The 19,538-nt window shown below is 47.8% G+C and overlaps 2 protein-coding genes across 2 annotated transcripts; both read left to right on the top strand.

The window, feature by feature from the left end:
* The first annotated feature begins 52 nt into the window (after nt 1–52).
* Nucleotides 53–7,029, top strand: DUSP3 (dual specificity phosphatase 3). The gene is made up of 3 exons (XM_080359971.1): nt 53–197; nt 3,370–3,596; nt 5,171–7,029. Exons 1-3 carry the CDS (start codon nt 76–78, stop codon nt 5,374–5,376), a joined length of 555 nt encoding a protein of 184 aa, XP_080216097.1. The 5' UTR covers nt 53–75; the 3' UTR covers nt 5,377–7,029.
* Nucleotides 7,030–9,359: 2,330 nt separating this feature from the next.
* Nucleotides 9,360–11,541, top strand: SOST (sclerostin; the record flags this gene model as incomplete). The annotated part of the gene is made up of 2 exons (XM_080359947.1): nt 9,360–9,579; nt 11,120–11,541. The coding sequence occupies 2 exons, from the start codon at nt 9,360–9,362 to the stop codon at nt 11,539–11,541; spliced, it is 642 nt and encodes a 213-aa protein (XP_080216073.1).
* Between the last annotated feature and the right edge of the window lie 7,997 nt (nt 11,542–19,538).

The following is a 19,538-nucleotide window of genomic DNA, read 5'->3' as shown; positions in this document are numbered from 1 at the left end:
GGGCGGGGCGGGCCCGGGCCGAGCTGCCGCCGTGCCAAGAGGCCGCTCCGGCTGGGGCGCCGCTGGGGCTCGGCCATGTCCGATTACGAGATCTCGGTGGGGGAGCTCAACGACCTCCTGGCTAACGGGAGCGGCTGCTACAGCCTCCCCAGCGCGCACAGCAACGAGGTGGTGCCGCGGATCCATGTGGGGAACGCGTGAGTGAGCGGGGCCGGGAGGCGCCGGGGCCGGGCGGGTTGTGAGGCCTGAGCCGGGACTTCGGGCCGGAGGAATCGAACGGGGAGCCCGGGGAGGCCCCACAGGCCCGGGAGGCCGGAGCTGACAGGAATTGCCGCCCCGGGGGTGCGAGGCCTGAGCAGCTGCGGGTCTGCCATGGCAAATGGCAAGTTACGGGGAATAGCACCTGGAGTGTTAACCACATAGCAAGTGCCTGTCTTAGAGCTCTGTGTAACCTGTTCTATTACAAGCGAGGCCTTATTGAAGAAAGCAAACCGCAAAGATAAGTTTTGCAGCATCCTTGAGTGGGTAACAAAGGGAAAAGGTGTTTTAATAAATGAGGAGAAGCGGGAGTTCACTTTTACCGCAGGGATTTGTCACAGAAAGGGCAGGGAAGGCGAACAGGATCTATGTTTGGTGGCATTTTTAACACTCTTGAAAATACTCTGTACTATTCGGTGTAACTCAGCCTAAGAACCACCTCTTGCCGCATTTACAAAGAAGTCTGCACCAGTGAACTAGGAAGGATACGTATTACATACCATATTAAAGCTATGAAGAAAAAGAGATCTATGCATGTTTCCTCCAAGCTTTCACATCCTCTTCTCATTCTCCTTCAACAAGTCTTTAACCTCATTGTGTCCTCAGTGTCATGTATAAGGATCCTTCTGGAAAAACAAAAGGTTCTCAGCCCTCGTGCAGCTCTGAGCTGGGCAGGGGGGCTCTGGAGAGTCTCCAGCACAGGAGACTATGGGAGTGATTTCCTGGAGCTCATTTTGATAAGAACCACCATATACTCACCCCACTGAGCGCAGGAACTCACAGCTGAATTAACACTCTTTGTTTTGGCTTTGCACTGTAGGATTTACTTCTGTGTTGCAAGCAGAATTCTCCAGGCTCTGATACTTGTCCCCTGGCACAGATGATGTCCTGCCAGATGGAAAATCTGTCAACGGTTGTTTGGGTAATGAAGTCTTTACAAATATTTGGCTCATTGCCATAGGGGATTTTTTTTGGCACAGAGGGCAGAAAATGTAGCTGCTTCACTCATGCATAAGGATTCATCTGCTTACGCTACAACTTAAGGGGTGAACGGTCATTAGGAGAAAAGGAACGCTCTAGATGTACGTATAGCCGTGAATTACAGGAAAATTGTGAGTGAATTCACTCAGAGGCTCATATAGCTATAAGCTAACTCATTTGGGTATTTATTTTAACCTTTTTTGAATAGCTAAGAGTCCAGCCCAAACCCTTAGGTGTGTTGCCATCCCTTAGAAACTTCTCCAAAAAGATATTGCACCAATGCTTATCTGGAGCTCAGCTTAATGTTACAACTCCTTGTATTGGAGTTTATGACTCGAGCCAGAGGGAGATTTTCTAGAAGATTTCTGTTTCCACATGGCGAAAGCCACCTCTAAAACAGTACCAGGGCTTATGGCTGCTTAGGCTGCCTCTTGTCACAAAGTGTGCAGGAGGAACTGTGAATCTTTCAGCTCAAGCCTCTGTCACCTTCTGTCACCAGCGGGCTCGGGTTTTACTGGGAGACCCCGTGGTATGATAAAATGTATGGGGTTTTTTGATTCCCAGGAAAGTCAGGCAAATATTGGGACTGACAGATGGAAATAATCGGACTCAGAATGACAACAGTGGTTTTATGACAAAAAGGAGTCAGTGGGTATCTCCTCTTACCAGAGATTGCGTTCCAGTGCATAAGCAGTTGTGGTGCTCAGCAGATAGATTGCTTGCCCTTGTACAGCCTGGAGCTTTTATCAGAGCTTATGGCACTATTAGTGGATCTAATTCAAGCCCGAAAGGGATGATGATTACGTATCATCCCGCTGAGTTGTTCACTCACAGGGCAGGGTGCTCTTTTAGCCACTTAGAGCTGGACGCAGGTGGTTTTGCTCCAATTACTGGGTAGAACTGAGGAGCTAGAGAGGGCTTAGCTGACCTAAAAGTACTGAATGCTTTCTTAGGCACTTAAGCATCTTAAACATCGCTCATCTGGATTCTTTTCCATTCAGATATTGATTTCAACTAAGACACTAAAGATTACGGTACTTGTGATGGAAACACTGAGCGGCAAAGACTGAAATGTATTGCTGCCCTTTGAGTAGCCTGGCCAGATCTTTCCATGATTTAAAGATGTTGAACGGCACAAGGACAGAAGATTACGCCTCATAGTCTTCAGATGCGACCTTAGAAGATGCAGGAACATTTACTCCCGGTTACTTTCTGTCTTCCTGTGGCCTGAGAAGGAGCCAGTGCTGTTTTACAGTGGTTTAAATTGCCCCTAAAATGTCTGTTTGGACTGTCTGCTGGCATAGCAAGTGCTGCTTCCCTGGCCCTGCAAGACTGGTAGCTGACAGTAGAGCCTTTTTATGGCTGCTTTTTGAATTATCTTATGTAGATAACAGTTAATAAGTGACTATCCTGGGCTTTCTGTTATCTCCAGTATTTTCTTACTTTGGTCAGAATTTTGTGTTCAGAAAGAGTTAGAATTCTACGCCATGGTAGGGTCTAGCAGATTGAATTTCATACATACTCTCCTTGCTTGTCAGCCAAGAAAGTAGCGATCTCTCACGCACAAGTAGTGACTGTGGCTCTAAATAGTTCTGTGAGTTTATAATTGTAGTTAATTCACCTCTGGACACAGTATATTTAGCCACTATTAACAGAAAAATCATAGAATTGTAGGATGGTTTGGGTTGGAAGGAACCTTCCAGGCTCACTTAGGCCAACCCCCTGACTGCTGCGACTTGTTAAATACCGTGGGGAGCGGCTTGGCAGCCACATCAGCCGGTTCCCTCAGGACTCCGGGTGCATCTCATCAAGATTTCTGTCTGTTCGGGTTCCTCAAGTGGTCCCAAACCTGATCTTCATTTACAGTGCGGGGGCGTTTGCTCCCCCAGCCCCATCTTGCAGCTCATCCACTCGAGAACTGCGGAAGGAGAACTTGCCAGTGAAGACCGAGGCAAGAAGTTGTTGAGTGCCTCACCTTTCTGCTCATTGTCACCATTTTGCCAGCCTTCCTCATCCACGGGGGGTACGATTCTCTGACCTTCAGCTTCAGAGGTTTTGGTTAGCAGTGCTGTCTGGGGACATCATAAATATTGAGGTGATTTACCAGGTTCTAATCGTTTTATCACACAGGTTCATAGCCAAGAACATAACGAGGCTGCAGCACCTGGGGATAACCCATGTTCTGAATGCAGCGGAGGGGAAGTCGTTCATGCACGTCAACACGAACGCAGAGTTCTATGAAGGCTCGGGCATCACGTACCATGGCATCAAAGCGAACGATACTCCAGAATTTAACCTCAGCCGCTATTTTGAGGAGGCAGCTGATTTTATTGAGAAAGCACTTTCCCAAAAGGATGGTAAGGCAAACCGAGTTATCTTTCTACCACGTTTTCTATGCATATGTTTCAGAGCAATTTATTTTACCGATTAAAATAGGGGTTTTTTGCTCAGATTATCAGCTGAACAACCAAATCAGGAATTCAGATCAAGGGTCTGGATCATCAACGCAATAAGACACTGGAATCTTCTGTCTAGACGTGTAGTTCTCCAGTATATGGCAGATGGGAATCTGTCACTGTAGGGGTGACTTTGCCAAGTGGAACAGCTGCCGCATCCTACACTAGTGCCTTTCTGGGAATTAGTGTTCTTAGAAGTGCTATGTCACCCAAAAAAACCAAAACAGGATCTAAAATTTGTTTTGTGACACTACTAATGAGAAACTAAAGGCAGAAGTGATACAAGTATCGCATTGCTGAGGAGTACTCACACAACCTGCTATATGGTTGTTTATTTCCGAATGTTCAGGAAGGGTAGAGACTGTAGCCTTGCAGCTTTTCTTATATTAACTCATCACATTATTTTCTGTGATTATTAGCTCTTCATTCCCTAGGACTGCAGGAAGGCTGGAGATTTGTGGTGGTGTTGATTGCCACATTACTTTACAGTGTGTTTCCTCAGAGCAGGAATCCTGGGACATAGTGCAGTGGGCCAGACGGTGTTTGTTGTCTGACTATTTCTACACACCAGTTATTTCTACATATGCTGCATTTCTGATTAGAGATTTGCCTTGAGCTAAGAAGCCTCTGCAGCTCCAGGCAAACGTGGCAACGGGCTTTTGTTGCTGTGGTTCAAACAAGTTGTTATGATGAAAATACGCGTGTATGGTTCATCTGTTCTCTGGGGTCAGAAAAGAGTTGGCTCTGGAGAGTAGCCGGGGCCAGATCTCCCGCTGCATTTGGGAAGGGGAAAATTTCTGTGCCTGGAAAAGCAGGTCAAAGAGGAAGCAGCTGAGGAGCAATGAAATAGAGTTGGATTTCTCAAAGGGAGCAGTGGCCTGATTTGTTATTGTTGGATACCTCCCTACAGGATTTATCCATGTGATGGGTTGACCTTGGCTGGACACCACATGCCCACTGAGCTGCTCTATCACTCCCTCAGCTGAACAGGGGGGGAAGAATATGACAAAAGGCTCCTGGGTTGAGATAAGGACAGGGGAATCACTCAGTAATACTGTCACAGGCAAAACAGACTTGACTTGGGGAAATCAATTTAACACATTACCAATCAAATCAGAGTAGGATCATGAGAAGCGAAAGCAAATATTAAAACTCCTTCCCCCCTGCCCTTGGCGCCTTCTCGGGTTCAACTTCACTCTTGATTTTCTCCTCCTCCTGTCCCTAAGCCGCACAAGGGGACGTGGGTGAGGGCTGTGCTCAGTTCACCACGTTGTCTCTGCTGCTCCTCCCTCCTCACTCCCCTCCTCTGCTCCAGTGTGACATCCCACCCTGCACCAACTTCTCCAGCATGGCTCCTTCCCTTCACGAAGCTGCTGAAGAACTAATATCATTCCATTTTACATCCTCCCTATTTCATGTTGCTTTCCAAACCTATATTCCAGTATAACCCCAATTGTGACCCGTCTCCCCTGCAGGCCAGGTGTTCGTGCACTGCCGCGAGGGCTACAGCCGTTCCCCCACGCTGGTCATCGCCTACCTCATGCTGCGCCAGAACATGGACGTCAAGTCTGCGCTGAGCGCTGTCCGCCAGAAGCGAGAGATTGGCCCCAACGACGGCTTCCTAAGGCAGCTCTGCCAGCTCAACGAGCGGTTAGTGAAGGAAGGCAAACTGAAGCCCTAGAACAGAGGTTCTCAAACCATCAGAGGACGTGTGAGGTGCTTTAGGTTCCCAAAGCCCAACCACCGAGCTAAATCACATCACGTGAGGGAGACAGAATTCCTGCTCTTGTCTAATGAAAGTGTTTGTCGAACTGTGGCTCTGTCTTTCAAGATGGCACAAAATCGTGGCGCCGTTCGGAGCTGTTGCAATGAAGAGGTGTTGTCAGAGGGGTAACTCCCATGATAACAGCTGTTCACATGTATTTCAGGGCCCCCTGCAGACTCTATAGCGTATGTGGTTTGCATTGGCGTTGAGTGTGATTTATTTAGGCCTAGTCTTGTATCTCACCGGAGCACCAGTTTCCAAGAGCCCCAACACGTCTTCACTCAGTCTTAATTCAAGTACTGTATTTTTTAAAGCTTCTTTTTCACGCACACAGGTGCCTAAAGCTCGAGTGTAGGAGCTTCCAGGAATGGAGCAGCATATATACAAATGCACAGATGCACTTGCTTGTAAAATGAAGTGTACGCGTTGTTGTGTTCAGTGTGGATTTATGCAATACACAGTGTGTTCGTAAAGCCATTCAGAGCCCGCCCTTGATGCACACTGTATTTCCAATAGTATTTATACCTCTTGCTGTTGTGAGTGACTTGAAATAGTCTGATACTAAATACCTTTTTATTTTTGTTTTGAAGTCATACTAGAAAAAAATATCAGGAGCAAACGTTGAGGAGGAAACTTGAGCAAGGAAGAAATAACGTGTGCGTTTCGGAGCGCCTGTGCTGGGTGTGTGATAAAGTCCTACATATCAAACACAGCCCCGAGGCTTGGATCCACTTACCGTGTCTCTCCCTGCTTTCCTGTCACTACTTCAGTAGCACCACGACCTGTTTACCTCAGCATAACCAATTCAACAAACGTTTTGTAACAGGAGGGTGGAGAGGAATAAATAAGACAAGGCTATAAATTGATGTTAAAAATCGAGCTCTAAGGCGGTGCCTCCTATTCTGAGTTACTGATGGGTGACTCAGTAACGAAACCATTTCTAGTTCTGCTTTTAGCGTAGGCTAAAAATAGGATGTCAGATGGATCGTACCCATCCTTTCAGCGTTATCTCGCTGGGTAGGAACAGTAACATTGGGCATTCCTCTGCCTGTTGGAGCTGGCCAAGAAGAGCTCGGATGCCCCTAATCCGTAATGATATGCTGTATACGTCTGAATTTTGGATTATGGAAGGAAAGATTGCTATAAAAATGGGAATGAGAGCCTCCTTTGCGTGTAATACGACATGGAGAAGGTATTGGAAGAAATGCACCTTTTTATTCTTCCGAAATGACGGCGCGCCTGCCCTTTGCGGTGAGCTGTTCGTACAGCACGCTGGTGAGGGAAGGCACTTTTTAAACCAACCATGTGTTGCAAATAGCAACACTACGTTTTTGGAACTGACACCTCTTGGCTATAACTAAAATTGTGTCATCTGGATTTACGTTAGTATATGTGGTACTTTTTGTGTAGACAGCACTCTAGAGAAGTGACGTGATCTCTAAAACATGCATATATCATACAACGAACACATCTACCCTGTCAGATCCAGCACAATGAAAGAAAAAGTCAATAGCTTGGGGTTTTTATACTTGGGAGTTAGTGAAGTTGGAGGAATGGAGGCAAGAAGCTATCAGCGTTCTATAGCAAGGAACAAAGAGGTATCTCCTGAGGATTTGTTTGTGAGAATTCGTGTCCTACTCATTGTTTCTATTCTGCAAATAAATCTCGGAAACCAGTTGAGTTGTGGCTTTTTGGTTTGTTTCGCTGTCTCTATTTTATGAGATGTAATTGCAGCAGGCCGAGGTGGCTGCGAGATCACTCACCAGATGGAGCTGTTGGCTCGTTACTCCTCAACAGACAGTCCTCGTTCACCCCGATCAACACTGTTGCGTGGATCCGTGTCCGTGCCGTGCCGGAATGCTTTCCCAGCCAATGTGCTGCTCGCCAGTGGGAGCAGATCCCGTTGATTCCCGGCTGCTGTGAAGAGATCACATCGGAGCCCTCAGACTGATGGACTCACACGGCCCTGGGGCTGAAAATCAGGAGGCTGAGGGGCCATTCTGAAAGTACCCTCAATACATCCTGGTTTCCCCTGTGCTTCATTAACAGTGCAAAGTCAATTGTTTGGGGGGGGCTGCAGCCCTGACCCCCTCTGCTTTGTTGCAGAAAGTCTTATGAGCAGGGAAGTAGCTACAGGACACGGAGTGGTGTTTTTGTAGTTAAGGAATCTGAATATCTGTGAGATTTGGGTTCTTTTCTTGCCTCTCTTAGGCTTGTGGACAAGGAGTTTTAAGCTGGAGGCTAAATACAGCTTCTGATCCTTACTGCATAGATTTTTTCCTATTATTTCTCCCAGTGTGTAATGCAGACACATGTTAAGACAGTTAATAGAGGGGATTAAGTACTTAGAGAAGCTGCATCAAGGAGAATTTTATGTTTTACGTGACCATTAGTGCTGTCGCCGCTGTTCTCTGCAGTTGGCCTGTGCTGACATTGAGAGCTTTTGGAAATGCTCTCTAGGCAGATATTACATGAAAAGATATTAACAGAAACTGAGCTTTGATAGGTGGACACATGCAATTCTAAAGGCATTGGAACAGGGGAGGGCACAGGGTGCAATGGGGCAGTGGTTTCCAGGACTCAGTTTTCTTCCTCTCCCGTTCTGCTGTTCAGCTGGACACGGTGCCACAGCCGGCACAGTCCCTGCTGGTGAACTCCAGCACAAGGTGGTGTTGCTGTCTAATACCAAGTCAAACAACAAATCCACAACAGAAACTCAGCAAAACCTAAACAAATCCCCCCAAACCCACATGATTTTATTCATTTAAGGGCCATTAGGAGACCACATGTCAGCACTTGCAGAGAAAATAAGAATATTTCAAGGCCTGGAAGCAAAGCCTGAGATCATTGTGTAACTCAGTCCTGGTCGCCTCGCCTGTTCTGTGAAGGAAAAGCCAAACAACCCCTAAACCAACCAACATCTGTCGACAATCGCCACTGCCGTCTTATCTTTGCAAGGAAGATTATATCAGAAGATTTTACAACACAACACGTGAACACATCCCGAGACATAAGGTCCTCAATTCTATTGGCGTTGGCCACATCATGAATGGAAATCGGGCTGCTCCTATTCCTGCATTTAAAATGAGCAAATGTCCTATGTTCAGCACCTGTGCAAACGGCAGCGGGAGCAGGAGCATGCGATTCATTTAAAGCAAATGCAGCTGCCTTTTTTCTTCTTTTCAATGATAAAAACCTGAGAAAGAGCCCATTAAAAAGCATGACCTACAACAGCCTGCTGTTCACCCTCACCAACATATCCCAAGTAGCTTGTTTTTTAAGGAAAACTAAACAAAACTTATTTTGCAAAGCTGCTCTTTCCTGTTTCTCCCAGAAACAAAATTTAAAGCTTCTTGTTTTGTAAAGGAGAAAAAAAAAGCTCTTTTCCCTCAATCATTCACCTGCAGAGACTGAGAAGCCACAGCTCCTGAGCTACAGTTTGGAGATGTGCTTCATTTGCACTGGGGGAGCCAAAGAACAGCAGGGAAAACAAAACCCCTGACAAACGTTTGCAAAACACAATAGGCAAAGATTCAAATACGGAGGCAGAAGCGGGTTTTAATTATACTGCTGTCAGAAAAAACTACCAAAAAGCAGCCTTGTCAGGTTGCGATTGAGGGCGGGCTGGTCGCTCGCCCGCTTTGCCGGGCACGAGAACGGAGCCGCGTATGAGGAGCTTTACACAGAAGTTGTAGAATATTGTCACCAACCCACGCCCACACACCCAGTTTATTTCACGCTGACAAAAGCTGAGATGAATGAGTTGCTGTCTGGCCCTTCCCACTTTGTGTGGCCATTGGCTGGCCGGGTTCTAAAAAGGATTTAAAAAAGGGGAATAATGTGCGTTTGCCGGGATGTGAGCCTGGCAGGGAGCTGAGGCGCCGCCGGGAGCTGCCACCATGCAGGTCTCCTGGGCTCTGTGCTCCCTCTGTGTCTTCCTACAAATCGCGGTTCGGTCCGTGGAGGGGTGGCAGATGTTCAAAAACGACGCGACAGAAATCATCCCCGAGGCCGCCGAAAACACGGAGCCGCCCGCCGAGCAGATCCCCAGCGACAACAACACAATGAACCGGGCGAAGCACGGAGGGAGACACGTGCAACCAGCGCCAGACCTCAACGGTAAGAAAACCAGCAGCGTTGGTGCTGGTTCGGGCGGATTGTAAGAGAATACTGGCTATTGTGTGTGTCTATTAAAACCTCTGGGTGTTGACTTAGTGCTGTGAGTGATAGGGAGTTACAGCTACTGATGAAGAGCTATCAATGAAAATGTCAGAAGGGATATAGTGGAGTTTACTGCTGAAAAACGTGGTCTGTCTATTGAACAACCCTTAGGTACTACAATGCGCACATTATCCCCACTGTCAACCTGTTGTCCCGTCCTACCGGCAAAGAGAGAAGGATGACTTGGGATCTTTCCTCTCAGTGCTTTCAAGCACAAGACACAGAGAAATTTGAGTTACATAGAACACAGAGAAATGTGAGCAATATCTCTTACAGGAGGCTTTACTTTGCAATCTGGGAGTCAGCTTGGCTACTTCAGCAGCACTGACACACCTCGTAATATCTTGTCACTGCGTTTGGCCAGATGTCCAACATTAATGAAATATATTAATGACATAGAACAAGGGCAAGTGCAGAGTCTTGAATCTGGGCAGGAACAACCCCAGGTTCCAGTGTACGTTGGGGAATGACCTATTAGAGAGCAGCGTAGGGGAAAGGGACCTGGGGGTGCTGGGGACAGCAGGGTGACCATGAGCCAGCACTGGGCCCTTGTGGCCAGGAAGCCAATGGGACCTGGAGTGGGTTAGAAGGGGGTGGTCAGTAGGTCAGAGAGGTTCTCCTGCCCCTCTGCTCTGCCCTGGGGAGACCACACCTGGAATCTTGTGTCCAGCTGTGGCCCCTCAGTTCCAGCAGGACAGGGAACTGCTGCAGAGAGTCCAGCGCAGCCACCAAGATGCTGCAGGGAGTGGAGCATCTCCCGTGTGAGGAAAGGCTGAGGGAGCTGGGGCTCTGGAGCTGGACAAGAGGACACTGAGGGGGGACTCATTGCTGGGGATCAATATGGAAAGGGGCAGTGTCAGGAGGATGGAGCCAGGCTCTGCTGGTGACAACCAGGGACAGGACAAAAAATTAAAATGTCTGTGCAAATGCTGTTCCATCGCTAACGACTCAGGGCCAGAGCTCTCTCTGATGTACTGAGGGGGGAAGCACCTTGCACACAGCGAGAAGAATTTCCCCAACAGACACAACCTGAGCTGTGCGGATTTCCACCGCAAGTAGAACTGTAAAGTCACAGGATGGTTTGGGCTGGAGGGTCCTTCAAGTGTCACCTTATCCACCCCTGCCATGAGCAGGGACATCTTCACCAGCTCAGGGTGCTCAGAGCCCCGTCCAGCCTGGCCTGGGGTGTCTCAGGGATGGTTCATCCACCACCTCTCTGGCCAACCTGGGCCAGGCTCTCAGCACCCTCAGGGCAACAATTCCTGCCTCATGTCCCTCCTTTAGTTTAAACCATCACCCCTCATCTATCACAACAGCCCCTGCTCAAGAGATGTCCAGCTTGTACCTTGCTCAGAGCTTGATACCCGCTCCAGAAACAACAAAGTGCTTTCTCAACGCTGGGGGAGAAAGTCGTAATTAACATGTCTCTTGTTTGCAGACGCTTCCGACTTCAGCTGCAGAGAGATGCGAACCACCCGCTACCTGAGCGAGGGCTCGTGCCGCAGCGTCAAGCCCGTCAAGGAGCTGGTTTGCTCGGGCCAGTGCGTCCCCTCGCACCTGCTGCCCAACTCCATCGGCAGGGGGAAGTGGTGGCGGCAGAACGCCCTGGACTACCGCTGCATCCCCGCGCACAGCCGCACGCAGCGCGTCCCCATGGCTTGTCCCGACGGGGAGACTCGGACTTACAAATTCCGAGCCGTCACGGCCTGCAAATGCAAGCGCTACACCCGCTACCACAACCAGTCCGAGCTGAAGGACTTCGGCAAAGACACCGTCAGGCCTCAGAAGAACAAGAAGCCCCGTCTCTCCAGGGCCCGGAGCAGCAAATCGAACCAGCACGAGTTAGAAAATGCTTATTAGAAGGTTGCTCTGAGTGACACGGCCCAGCAGCTCTGGATATTTTACAAAACATCGGGCGGTACGCACTGATGACATTGTGACTGCAGTAGGTTCCAACTCCTTCTGCTGAGCTGGGTCACAAGGCTCACGTAGTCAAAAAAGTTATCAGGTTACAGCAGTTACGGTCTGATAAGAGAATGAGATAAACCGAGCTGGAGGCAGCAACACCTAAGCTGGGTCTGAGAGGACCTCGGATGTTCTTGGGAGGTCGTGTGGCTTGTAGGGCAGAGGGAAGCGAAGCTGTTGTGGTGGCAGTTGCGCTTGGTTAGAAGTCGTTCTGCTCACTTTATGTGAAAAGAACCCTGAGATCCCTTTCCCACTTTCCTAAGAGCCAGGACAAACGAGCACCACGGGAGCTACTGCTCCGAGCTGTAGAAGTTAGTGGTAGGAAGGACTTCAACAGTTCTGGTGACTGGAGTCAAATTGCTGGGAAACGATACCCTGTGGGGTGTCCTGAACCCTGGCTGTTTCCACTAAACACAAAACATCAGAGCAGGACACTCGTGTTCTCAAAACAAAAGTGGGGCAAATCTAGTTCATACTTTTAATTAAAAGACTGTAGGGTCAACAGACTCAAACCTGAGATTTGACAACTAAAGCGTATTTGGTTTAGGGACAAGTAAACACATTCTAAAAGTGGAGCAGATTCATGAATCGGATGCTCCTCTCCAACCAGACAACCTACTGGTGTTTGTCCTGCAAGCAGCTAATAATGTGCATAATTTCACATAAACCATACAGATTATTCCTTATTTCCTGGAACACAACAGACTTAGATGTTTCAGTCTACATGTTCTGTTCTGTAGAGTCGGGATTACGCGGCCACACACACTTTGCAGCGCTAGGACCGTGCAAGCCGAGTTCTGGGAGCGAGGGGCTGGCTCTGCGCTCAAAGTGAACCTCTGCTAACGGCCCAGTCGGGATCCCCCTAGAAAAGCCTTTGGTATGTGCAGCTTTCCTTAGCTTCTCAACATTCAGACTAACGTTTGTCTTTTTACATTAAAGAATATTATTAGAAGGTGAATCGTCACACGCTGTATGTATCCTGTAGAATCGCTAAGCCTGGTGTCAGATAAACACAGTTTGGGATGGAGACAGTTCCTCACTGCTGTGATATTTTATGTAGCGTTCATGCTGAAATCATATAAACGATGGAATTTGTGATGGTGATAGATTTTTGCGATTATTTCATGTGGGACCAAAGCCCCGAGAGAAAAGGTGAGATGCCCAGAGAGTCAATGATGTATTTATTTTTCCTCAGAAACTATTTATGCAGTGGTTTTCCTTGTAGAGAACGAGCCCTAATACTGCTTTGAAAATATTAGTCTGTTATTTTTAATTTTAAACACATTGTTAATAAAGCAGAATCAATGATTAATTATAGGAGGACTCATTGATACTCATTGCACTTTATCTGAGGCTTCGTGCTGCATCCCAGGCAGCTCAGAAGCATTGGGACCAATGCGGGTGAACCGGTGATATCCATCTCCCAAACGTTTCACCTCAAAAAACGCCTTTTCCAAAAAAATAACCCAACAAACCACCAAAAAAACCACAAAACACAACCACAAAAAAACCTGTCCTGTTCGCACCGCTCCCCTCTGCTTTCTTACCGCGGGGTAAAAGGGGATGAGCTGAGCAGATCTGCTCATCCTTCTGCAGTTTTACTCCCAAAACCTTCCCTTCCCACCACCTCTTTTGCAATATAAGTTATCGGGAGGGGAACCAGAAATGGCAGCGTCTGCAAACTGCTGGGAAAATCAGAACATGGGCTCTGCTACGAGACAGCAATGCAGAGTGTGGCTTACGGGTCTGATAATCCACGTCAGTTACTTACGACTGAAGGGACGTGCTTTACAGAGCTGCTACATCTACCTGGGGCTGAGAATGAGGGTGCAGGAAATGTCAGTTTGTTTTTCACACCAAATCTCTACATTTCCACCCTTTTTTCCGAAGGAAAATCTTGGTTCTGTGCACAGAGGAAACAACTGAAACCAGAGCTGCTTTACAGCTTGTCCGCACACCACTCAAACCTTTCTGGACACGACATACACCGGACAGGCCCTTTCAAATTAAATACTTTGCAATGGGCAGAAACCTGCTGTATATTCCTTTTATCGAAGCATTAAATAGTTTCGCTGCAGGACTGTAAACTCTTCAGGCAAAAGCAAATTTCTTTATTGCAGTTTTTGCAATAAAACAGCCCAATGGTGCAGTAATTCAGGCGCTCCTGACCTATAAATAGTGGTGAGTGCCTGAATTGAGCCCCGGTGGCTGGAGGCGCTGCCCGTCGGCAGCGGAGCCGCCGCCATAATAAGCAGGTCACAGCAAAACAGCCAAGTTGGGACTCATGATTTCTGCAAATCAGCTCTGAACATTCATGGAATTTTTTTAGCCATATGACATCAACTCAGAACGAGCTTGTTTCACTCAAATTAGTGCAGTATATGGGTGCACAGAACAACTTTTCTATAGTCAACAGGCTCAAAAGGCTTAAATTAACACAGAACATATTTATATGTAGCTTGAGGATTGAACACCCTGTGCGGCTGTAACCTGAAATGTGAATAAACTGAAGTTCTCCTTGATGCGCAAGGAATGCAAATTCACCTTTACATTAACCCAGAGTTATTCAGTTATACGAGACACCGCTCCCCTTTGGTCTCAGAGCCATCAACGGACAATCCCACACCATGTTTGCCCAGTTCTATAGAAAGGGATGGACATTTCTCTTCCCTGAACTGTGGAAAGAGTTTTCATGCTGAATGTTGCAGAGTTATAACACCCAATCTGAATCACAGATGGTTTGGGCTGAAGGGACCGTAAAGCTCCCCAGTGCCCCCCCTGCCATGACAGGGACATCTTCACCAGCTCAGGGTGCTCAGAGCCCCGTCCAGCCTGGCCTGGGGTGTCTCAGGGGTGGTTCAGCCACCCCCTCTCTTGACCTTGTTGAACCTCATGACGTTCATACGGTTGTACCCTCTGGCCTGTCCAGGTCCCTCTGGGTGACGTCCCGTCCCTCCTGACTACCCACCGGGTCACTCCATTTGGTGTCGTTTTGAACACTTCGGTACCTCAGCTTGTAATCCAGCCCAGCTCTGCTTCTCCTGTTACCACCTGGGGACAACTGGTTCACGCTGGTGTCATGAACATCCATTTTCTCCATCCCAGGTAAGGGGGTATGTAACCTGGATCACTTTTTTGCCACATATTGACTACTCAAATTCGCACTGATCTGGGTATGTCTGGCACCACGCATCACCACCAGCACTTCCCAGTGAAATCATCCCTTCCTTGTGAACTCGCACAGCACCCAGGATGTGGAAACTTTGGCCTGTGCTTGGTGTCCATGAGGGTAACACCATTGTTTTAATCTCAAAGGGAAGAAGCCCCAACAACTTGCCTGAGTTACAAGTCCAAAGTCAAGCATCTCCCTACTGAAAACTCCCACATCAGGCTGATTCTGGTACTAAACCTTCAGGCTCAAGCTTTCCTCCTCGTGGCTTTCCAGGCAATTTAAATACACTCCCAAACCGAGGAACAGAGGTGTCTTTATTCCGTGGTTATCAAGCCCCTAAACTGAACAGACATCTTGATCGCTTCGCCAACAATTTAATGCTTGTGGCATGAGGTTATTTCGATGCCTTAAGAAAACAGCTCGGCTAAATAAGTGAGTGATGTCATTGCTCATTCAGGCTCCCAGATTCGTGGTGTCAAACGTCCCTCAGGAGAGGCCCCGGGACACAGTGGCTCCTCGGAGACTATTTCCATCCCTCAGATTCTCTAATCTCTTCTTCCTTCCTTCCTTCCTCCTTTCTATTTCCTTCCCTTTCACTACAAATGGCCAGTATTTCACTCCAGTGCCCCCAGCCTGCACAATGTGCTTTTAGAATTGGGTGGTTGTTGTGGGTTTTATCTTTTTATTTTCTCACAACCAGAAATAAAGCCTAATTGAAGGTAATTACTCTCCCATTTGGAGGGGTTGGCTATTTGCAGGGCCTCATTTTTTATTTTTTCTAGTCAAATTAGCAGAAGTTAGTTTGAAAAGTGATGGTTTTCTCCTAAAATTGTTCTTCAGATGGAGGGTGGTGCTTGGAACCAGAAACTTTGCACTCGTGCTGAATTTCTGCATGTCTAGAAACCAAAGCAGCACTATCAGGAAATCATTGAGGTGAGGGGACAGACGTTGGATTCGACTCCTAATGAACTGGAAAAATGCACAAGAAGTTTCGGTCTGCTCATTAATTAATGTGAGCCTCTGAATAAATTAATCTTTCAATCAGAGGCATCCGGGGTCCTCCTAAGAGCCCAAAATGAGCAACAAACTCAGTCCACGTCCAATTGACTTTTAAGCTACACAGCTCTCAAATATATACTTGTCTTGGCCAGCGGTACCATCACCCTGTATTTACTGAACTACTCCACTGTTATTTTGAAGCACACGTTGCGCAGAGGCACCGTACCCAGGGACTTAGAGTTCTCTTGCATTTCTCTGCAAACAGTGAAAATATAACTTTTAATATATATAGAATGCTCTGCTGTTCAGAAAGCAAATGGAAGGCGCAAGAGCGGTGGAAATAACACGCGTTGCCCCGCGCTGGACTCTCTGCAGCAGTTCCCTGTCCTGCTGGAACTGAGGGGCCACAGCTGGACACAAGATTCCAGGTGTGGTCTCCCCAGGGCAGAGCAGAGGGGCAGGAGAACCTCTCTGACCCACTGACCACCCCCTTCTAACCCCCCCAGGTCCCATTGGCTTCCTGGCCACAAGGGCCCAGTGCTGGCTCAGCCCACAGCACCCGGGATTCCCAGCTGGTCTCCCATCCAAGTTCTGACCGGGCCTGACCCTGCTTAGCTTTCGAGGTCAGATGAGATCGGGCATTCTCAGGGTGCTATGGGTGTATATATTATATATTATATATATATGGCTGTATATATTATATATATATTTCTGTTCCTCAAGTATATCCTGATAGTATCTGAACTAAACCCTGTTTTCAAGGGCAGAGCAGAGGGGTGGGAGAACCTCTCTGACCTACTGACCACCCCCTTCTCACCCACCCCAGGTCCCATTGGCTTCTTGGCCACAAGGGCCCAGTGCTGGCTCATGGTCACCCTGCTGTCCCCAGCACCCCCAGGTCCCTTTCCCCTATGCTGCTCTCTAATAGCTCATTCCCCAACTTAGACTGGAACCTGGGCTGTTCCTGCCCAGATCCAAGACTCCACATCCATTTCACCCCAGGGCTATGGGAGGCCTCCCAGCCTTCACCAACTCCAGAGTGATGCCCTTCTAATGCAAGCCCAGCTACATCCCCATCCCACTTCGAGTCGAGTTTAAAGCTCTCCAAGCACTGCTAATTCCTGTCCCAGCGCCTTCTGCCCCTGGAACCTTTAATACGGTTACAGACACAGGCCTGAGTTACATCTCTCGAGAGCCAAAACCTGGTCGTGCTTTGGTTGGGAAGGTGACCAATCTGTTCTTGCCTTGCACAAATGCATCCAATAAATGTATTTTAAATACTAAAAGATACAGCAGTAAGGGATTTACCCTTTGACTAAAATACAAGACGCATACATAGGTTGCTATGTGTTATTTTTCATACTGTCACACACATCAATATGTTGCCACTGCTAAAAGTCAAATTTTGTTCGAGTCAGGTCTAAATCCAGCTGGAACATTTTAAATAGTTCTAGTCATGGAGGTCAGAGCACTTATCTGTTACAAATAACAGGTATTTAAAGCATATTACACTAAACAGATATTATACTAAATGCAAAACATGCTAAAATATGGTCAGCAGGTACATTGTGAAAACGTTCAGGCTCCATGTATGGGACTAAAATAATCCCAGCCCAGAGAAGACGGGTAGGGCTGTACGGTATAAATATAAAATAATAACAGAATGAAATAACCAGAGAAAAGAGGTTAAACACCCTGGTGCTTCCAAGAGGACCCAGAGCCTGACTCGGTGCCCCTGGAGAAGGTGTTTTGTGCTGCCAGCAGCTCCGGGGCTGCACCAGCTGTGGTTGTGGAGCAGCTGGGCCCTGCAAGGACACGCGACGCACTCGGCATCTGCTATTTCTTTTTTCTGAGAACGCACATTTTTTAGCTTGCTATTTAATGACATCGGGGGGGTTCTGCTTTCTTAATAGCGCTTTTCTTTGTTTCCTTTGTATTTTTATTTTCACAGTATCACAGAATGTCAGGGGTTGAAGGGCCCTGGAAAGCTCATCCAGTGCAATCCCCCCATGGAGCAGGAACACCCAGATGAGGTTACACAGGAAGGTGTCCAGGCGGGTTGGAATGTCTGCACAGAAGGAGACTCCACAACCCCCTGGGCAGCCTGGGCCAGGCTCTGCCACCCTCACTGAGAAGTTTCTTCTCAAATTTAAGTGGAACCTCTTGTGTTCCAGCTTGAACCCATTGCCCCTTGTCCTGTGACTGGTTGTCACCAGAAGAGCCTGGCTCCATCCTCCTGACACTCCCCTTTTAGATATTTATAAACATTAATAAGGTCACCCCTCAGTCTCCTCTTCTCCAAACTAAAGAGCCCCAGCTCCCTCAGCCTTTCCTCACACGGGAGATGCTCCACTCCCTTCAGCATCTTTGTTGCTCTATGCTGGACCCTCTCCAGCAGTTCCGTGTCCTTCTGGAACTGAGGGGCCACAACTGGACACAATTTCCGTACACTGGAAAGTGCGCTGCCACTTTCTCCTCTTTCCCCTATATCACGATACCATTTTTTCGCATTGTGTGCTGCCGATCTCATTTCACTTTGCATGCAGCGACGGATCCCAAGCCCCCTTCACCAGCCATTGTATTTTTCCTGTTGGAAATGCGTGTCTGACGGTGATTTCTCATCACCGCTTTTGGGAAGCACTCGGACACAAACCTCATGTGGAACATGAGCAAGTCAAACCTGCAAAGCTGAAACGGGCCGCGAGTTGTTCTTCTGCCTCGAGCCCATTGGGTTCGACCAAAGCCTGGAGTCCTGTTTGCATCTAAACTACAATATCTGACAAGGAAAAAAAGAAACGCCTTTGATCCTCAGGTAAAACAGACCAAGAAAATCCCTTTATAATTGCTAATAGTTCATGGGGCTAAAATTGTTGTTGTAGCACAATCTGTGGGAACAACACAGGAGAACCCTTTCCTGCTGAAAGAATGCTGAAGTTTAATTACCGCACATGGCATGAGGGAGGATTTCAGTCTGCGGGGCCGTGTGTTCAGGCAGTTACTAGGTAGCCAGCCCGCGCTGGAATATTGATGCGTTAGTCTAATCTCTGCTGTGCCAGAGAACAGCAGCGGGGTCTCATTCTCATGGCGGGGTAGAAGGAACGCCGCACATTTCTTAGCCCTTATCGTCGCCTCCATTGCTATGCCAGGCAGCTTAATTAATAACTGTCGACGTCTTGTCATTTATCATCACCCGAAAGGGAGGTGAGGACCCTCCCGTGCGCACGCTGGACACGTAAATTAAAGCTGTCTCGAGCCGTCTCGTGGGTTTGCTGCCGTCAATCGCTCGCTCCATCCTTCCTGCGGCTCGAGGCCTCGCATTGCATCTCGCTACTTATATAATGTAAAATAAAAATACACACACACGCAAGCCTGGTGGATAACGAACCTCGGTTCATGCTGTTGTAGAGAGTCCAACAACAGGACATTTACTGCGAGATTCTGAGTGTACGTCGGGGAAGAACACACAGGAGCAAAGAAACGGGTCCTTGGGATAGTGGGAAAGTGCCGCGGTCAGGCAACAACACCAATAGGAGCTCTTCCACTGACTTCAAATGACATTAGAGCAACATCTTATATCACACAAATAAATACTAAGCGGTTCGGGATATGTAAATTGTTCATATTGCTTTGAAATCAGATTACTGCCTTGGGAACACCCAGACTGGCTCTGGGGACGAGACAAGATTCCATTTCTAACAGTAAAGCAGAAATGATCCCTCTC

Source organism: Nesoenas mayeri, assembly GCF_963082525.1.
Source record: "Nesoenas mayeri genome assembly, chromosome: 26".
In the NCBI taxonomy this organism is placed as follows: Eukaryota; Metazoa; Chordata; class Aves; order Columbiformes; family Columbidae; genus Nesoenas; species Nesoenas mayeri.
The sequence above is the reverse complement of the archived record's forward strand: the minus strand, read 5'-3'. Positions and strand labels throughout refer to the sequence as shown.